The following is a 6,000-nucleotide window of genomic DNA, read 5'->3' as shown; positions in this document are numbered from 1 at the left end:
CACTTATGTAATGTGCTTTTTTTCCCACAAGTGTGTGTTGAAAGTGTTTGCTACAAACTGGCGCTCTGGTGCCACCTAGTGGAAATGACATCTCAGTGCTGCACACGTTCACTTTCATTATGACTTACAGCGGGATGGTATTTTAGGACTACAAAGGCAGAGAATTAAATGAAATGGTCAAATTGAATATATAAATTGGGCTTTTATAACATCTTTGCATTCATTTATTCAAATTTGAATGAACTTTATATGTTTTTTAAAGATTAAAATCATTTAGAAGCCAACAGTTAGGACAGAAATTAGGTGCAGAATAGTTTTAGAAACATGAAACAATTAAAAAACAATATAAATCATTTTTGATGGGGGATGCTGGCAACATATATAAATCAAACAAACATTTGGTGGCCTGTCATTTGCTGCAGATTCCTTATTTAATTAATGAAAACTTAAAGTGAATAAAGACAGAAGTAGGAAGTTTGATTTGAACTATGTTGCCATGCCAGAGAATAGTTTGTCCAGTAGAGTGCATTAATATCCTTTTACTCATCAATACAACATTAATTATCTGACTGATGTTGAGTTAGAGATCAATGATTAGAATTATCTGATAATTATTCTGTTCAAAATATGTGAGGTTTGTCTGTGTCTTTTACTGCACAAGGACAAGAGAGACAAATGAAGACCCGGGTGTTGCTGATTGCAGTTGAGTTCCTTTAAGACATCAAACTCCACTATGCAAAGCTTCGTCCACTCTGCAGACTCTTTGGGTCGCGACCTGTCGGTCAACAGTTGGGTCTCTTTGTTAGAAATACTACAGGCCTACACCGATGGTCTAAATGAGTCTCCCTAAAAAGTCAGCTGTGCAACACCTGTTAGATCTTAACACAACCAAAGAGACATACAGTATCAGTTAAGTACCAACAACAAAAAAGGTTTATTGGGTATAAATGTAACAGCAGGGAAACTGCATTTCCCAAAAGAGTTTGAGTTAGAATGAAGCGAGATTATTTCACAATCATGAAAATGCTGTCGACGAGATTAAATCGTGTTCTGAAGACTTTTAATTAAACTCTCGAGCATCATTTTTAGAATACATGTGGGGGAAAAAAGTGTGTGGGCAGATAAACCCAAACAAATGAACAACTGTACAAGTGGAACTACTGTTGGTTTGCAAAGATCAAACAACCACAAAGCGCTGTAGTGAAATCAACACCACCACACATCAGGTTTAATAAAGTCTTCAACCAAACCACGAGTGAATACCAGCAACATTAAGTTAGAACAATAAGATATTTCAAGATGTTATGGCTTGATTAACTTCATGGACTTCAGTCCCCCATCAATTCCACACACAATCGCTGGCATATGACACAGTCCAGGAACAACTTGGCAGTCCCGTTTCCCGGTTGAGCGACCCCTCACTTCCAGGAGCCGGACTTGCCCTTGGCCCCGCGGGAGGTCTTGGACGCTTTGGAGCCCCTCTGGTGGTCGCTGACTCGGTTTCGCAGCAGGTAGATGTCGTACTTCTGCCTCTTGAGCTTCTCGGCCAGCTCGAACTTCTCCGCGTGCAGCTGGTGGAGCCACTGCCACAGGTCCTGCGCCTTGTCCGCCAGCTTCTCCTGGTTCAGGTGGTCGATGTTGAGCGGCTTCCGGCGGTCCATCAGCACCTTCTTCTTCTCCTCCCGCGCGGTCAGCTTCTTGCCCTTCTTCTGGTCCACCTTCTGCAGGTAGCCGCCGAAGGACTTGTTGGTGAATATCTTCTTCTTCTTCGCCTCCTCGTCGGCGCGCAGCTTGGCCGCCTCGTCCTCGCGCCTCGCCCTTTCCCCGGCCAGACGCGTTTGGCGCTCGCGCTCCAGCTCGGCGCGCACGCGTTGCTGCTCCGCTCTGTCGGAGCGCCGGCGCTCGATGCGGCTGCGCAGCGCGAGCAGCTCTTCCTCCTCTTTCTGGCGCGTGGAGAAGTGCGACTCGATCAGCGTCTGCAGGTCGTTGAAATCCTTTTCCAGTCGCTTGCGGTGCAGGTCGTCAAAATCCACCTTCTCGCCGTCAGGGAGCTTCGGAGGAGCGATATTTGGCACATAGGTCGTCTTGGGCCGCCACTTGGAGTCCTCCTCATGCTCATTGAGCATGTCTATCTTCTCCGCTCCATCCTCCTCCTCTTCTTCTTCTTCTTCTTCTTCAACTTCTTCTTCCTCCTGCTCGCACTCTTCCACTGTTTCCTCGGTGTCTGACATGATGGAGGCTTTTTTATGGGAGAGACAGCAGGATGAACACCGAGACCAGCTGGTGTCTTGCTCTGAAAGAGATGACTGGGGTCTCTGGACGTGCCGCTTGGGGGGTTTTAAGGGGTTTGCCTTTTTTTTTACCATGTGACCTCCAAAGTCTCCAGAGTGGGGGGGTCAGCAGCGGGGCGGATTTTGAGACAGATGGAGTAGTCTATTTTCTCCTCAGCAAACCTTCAGCCACACTTCACACCCCCTCCTCTCTGCTCTGACCCTGCAGTGCCTCCTCATTCCTTTGTAAGGACAAGATGAGAGACTATTTCAGATACGCAACAGATGCGCACACACACTTGTGCTTTACAGTCCCACAATGCAACTCAGATACAAATGACACCCATACTTTTAAAGGCCTACTGGAAGCAGGGGATAAACGGAGAACGATGTACTTCAACTCTATAGTCTTTAGATATTTCACGCGCAGTTTGGGGAACCTGCTAATCCACCATGACGGTTTAAAAGCCACCGTGGTGTTTTGAGGAGTTCCATTAACAGAACACACTCTCTTTAAGTGCATCAGAGCCGGGGAGGGGGGGGGGGGGGGGGGGGCATTAATGAGGGGAAGTTACAGCTGTCACATTCTCCAATGTCCTATTCACAAACTAACATTTTATTTTTGGGGTAATAACTCTAAAGGACATCCCTCTTAATTCTTTGTCGTTGTCTGTTTTATGCTTATATATATATATATATATATCTTTGTAAAGTTATTGTTTTAGCAGTCAGTCAGTGCATTTTAAATATTGGTATTTGTATACCAACATTATTTCTGTCAAGAAAAACAACAGCGTCACAGAGGATCATCAACGAATAGAAAAGATGAGCGTCACTGCTGCGGCCGTGCCTCCACTTTGGAATGTAATTAAAACATTCTTGCTATCGGAGGCTTTCTGCTCTGAGCACTGCGTTGGATTAAAGTCTAATTGCTCCCGCGCTGCAACGCTTCAACGCCGGCGTCAAGAATTTATGTTCCCAAGTCTTGAGTTGTGAAGTGGAAAGGGACGGACGCAGAGGATGAGATGACTGACGGGGGGGGAGACAGGTGCTCCGTTGCGTCTGAGAATTCAAATTAAACTGTTGCATTGGCCCTCCTTGGGATAAACGTCGTTCTGCTGTGGAAGATGACGCTTTATCTCCACGGGGTTCAGTTTCAGTCTTAATATAAGTCCTCTGGAGCTCTGGAGTGAGGATAGGTTAATTGTGGCCTTAAGAAAAACTAATTTATCTGGTCATGAGCATGTGCCCTGACTCATCCCAGAGTGGACTGAACCCAAAAACATGCCTGTGCACAACAGCAGGCGGTCCCAGTATAATCTTGGTTGCCGGTGGCGAGGGACAACTGTGTCCATCAGCGAAGAAAGACAACAAAGGCTATAAATAGCTGCTGTTTAACACAGTCCACAATGAACAAATAGAGCGATGCAGGGAAACTAAATGCAGCCGGTTTGTGATCAAATAAGTTCTTGCAGAGGTTGACGTCCTTAATCAGAATCAGAAAAAGGTTTATTGAGTATGTTTGCACACACAAGGAATTTGACTTGGAGTTTGGTGCATGACAAACGCAGTCCAAAAGTATGAAGACACAATTAGAAATAAAAATGTGAAAATCTACAATAGAATGTGATAAACAAACAATGTAAGAGTACATTTCAGTATGTCTGTTATTTAAGTGGCCCATCCTTTTCATTAAATAGTAAATGGCAGATGGACTTTTGTAAAGCGCCCCTCTAGTCGTCAATGACCTCACTGGTTCATACACTGATGGGAGCTCCCATGCAAGGTGCCACCTGCCCATCAAGACTAAACTAACTCACATTCACACCCATTCATACATTGATTCATACACCGATGGCGGGAGCCTTTTGGGGTTTAAGTGTCTTGCCCACATCGACATTGACCGGAGGGTTCGGAGATCAAACCCTAATCTTCCAACAACCCGCTCTACCTCTGAGGCCCAGGAAAACAGGAAAAGTCTGCATCTCATGGAGAAAAATAACATAATACTCATACATGCAGGCAACGCTCGGTGAACAGTGACCTCATCTGGTGAAAATCATGCAGAACAGTGAAGTGTTTTTCATATATTCTGTTAAAGCTTTTCTCATGGTTAGACCACCGAACCATACGTGGGGAAAGAGCTCTATCCATTCAGCTGAATTATTCTATCATTATAGGCGTATATAATGAATAAATACTGAAAGACGTTTGAGAGTTTTATCATATTTACAATCTATGTATCGATGGTTGAATCAGCCGTTTATGTACAGGCAACCATTGGGCAAACTGAACAAAAGGAGGGACTTCTGACCAACATGAACATATTTCCTGATTCTCAAAGAGAGGATATGCCCTAATCTTCAAGTAGTCTTCCCTCCTAGTACTTAAGTACAGTTTAGAGTAACTAATCAGTATTTCCATTCTATGCTACTCCACTAGAATTCAGAGGGACTTTATTTTACTCCACTATACTTGATATTACTTTTTGTTACTTTACAGATTCTTATTAAAAATCACAACTCCCACCAACGAATAAATGATGATGCATCATTATGGATAAATATAAGACTTTATTGATTCCTTTGTGAAATGTACAAGCCTCCACGAGGCAAATCAACTTGGCAGGTTGTTTGACCGCACTAAAGCCAGACAGTGTTTCCAGAGTTAAAGCATCAAAAACAAAACAAATATCTATCAGGTGAACAGCAACGTGGAGTTTTCTTACTGCTTTCTTAAACCAAACAAAGATTGCAACCTAAAATGACATCTATGTCTAAATTATCAAAACCCAGACTGAAGCACAGATGGGGTTGTAACGCTGAGCTCAGTTTATTTGCCAGAAAGAAAAAATAAGAGTTTTTTTTTACTGGGATACAACTTTTTATTATTAATATGAGAATGATGTAGACTCATAATTTCACATAATAAAAGTGTAAGAAGAGCTATTTTAAGGAAAATCCACCAACATCCAGTGTTTTGAGTGATGTTAGCTGAAGGTAGCTAACAGTAAGAGTGACAATGGTTTCTATATTGTTTTTGCCATTGAGCTAAATGATAACAACGACAATATGGGATTTATTGTAAATGTCAGTTAGTATCTGTTGCATTTTGGTCTGAGTAAACTACCAGCACTGCAAGATGAATATATTCTGTAATATTTGTATATCAGCTCGTTGTGTTACGGCTTTGGTTTAAATACTGTCTGTCAGCTTTTTCCTCCGTCTTCGACATCTTGTCTGAGGTAAATCAGTGACTCGCATGTAATTAGCTAGCTAGCTAGCTAGCAGGCTCACAAATTAACCTTTTAAAGGTTAAAAGCTGTGATAACATGTAAATGTCCTGTTATTGTGGGTGTGATATAGCAATAACTTGGTCAGAAGTTTATGTGATAACATCACAAAGTAACGGTAATGTAAAGATGTCTCTGTTCTGGGAGAGAACAGGCTTCTGTATATGTGGGTGTGTGTGCGTGCATGTATGTGTGTGTGTAAAGTCAGAATACTCTGCTAATGTGATATTACTCTCTGAGACAGATTTGAATGCATAGTTGATGTGCTGCATACATGAGGACATTTCTGTTAGCATTAGCTTTATAGCTGGGTTAGCTGCTGTGTCATGTAATGGTGGAAGAAAGAATTTCTGTTGGATGACGTCACAGAGCAATGTTGCAGTCCAGGCAAGCACTGACTTCGAATGACTTTAGCTTCTGTACTGTGATATATTCCAC

At 42.8% G+C, this 6,000-nt stretch overlaps 1 protein-coding gene across 1 annotated transcript; it reads right to left on the bottom strand.

Annotated features, from left to right (window-relative positions):
- Positions 1–910: 910 nt before the first annotated feature.
- tnnt2c (troponin T2c, cardiac) lies at positions 911–2,388 on the bottom strand. The gene has a single exon (XM_068717206.1). It carries the CDS (start codon positions 2,364–2,366, stop codon positions 1,419–1,421), a length of 948 nt encoding a protein of 315 aa, XP_068573307.1. The 5' UTR covers positions 2,367–2,388; the 3' UTR covers positions 911–1,418.
- Between the last annotated feature and the right edge of the window lie 3,612 nt (positions 2,389–6,000).

Source organism: Cebidichthys violaceus, unplaced genomic scaffold (assembly GCF_023349555.1).
Source record: "Cebidichthys violaceus isolate CVI_PGR_0920_01 unplaced genomic scaffold, fCebVio1.0.p SCAF_21, whole genome shotgun sequence".
In the NCBI taxonomy this organism is placed as follows: domain Eukaryota; kingdom Metazoa; phylum Chordata; class Actinopteri; order Perciformes; family Stichaeidae; genus Cebidichthys; species Cebidichthys violaceus.
Note: the sequence above shows the minus strand (reverse complement) of the source record. Positions and strands in the feature narration are given on the sequence as shown.

Bases quoted from the DNA above. Each gene is read 5' to 3' on its own strand.
- tnnt2c (XM_068717206.1), bottom strand. From the start codon at position 2,366: ATGGTAAAAAAAAAGGCAAACCCCTTAAAACCCCCCAAGCGGCACGTC.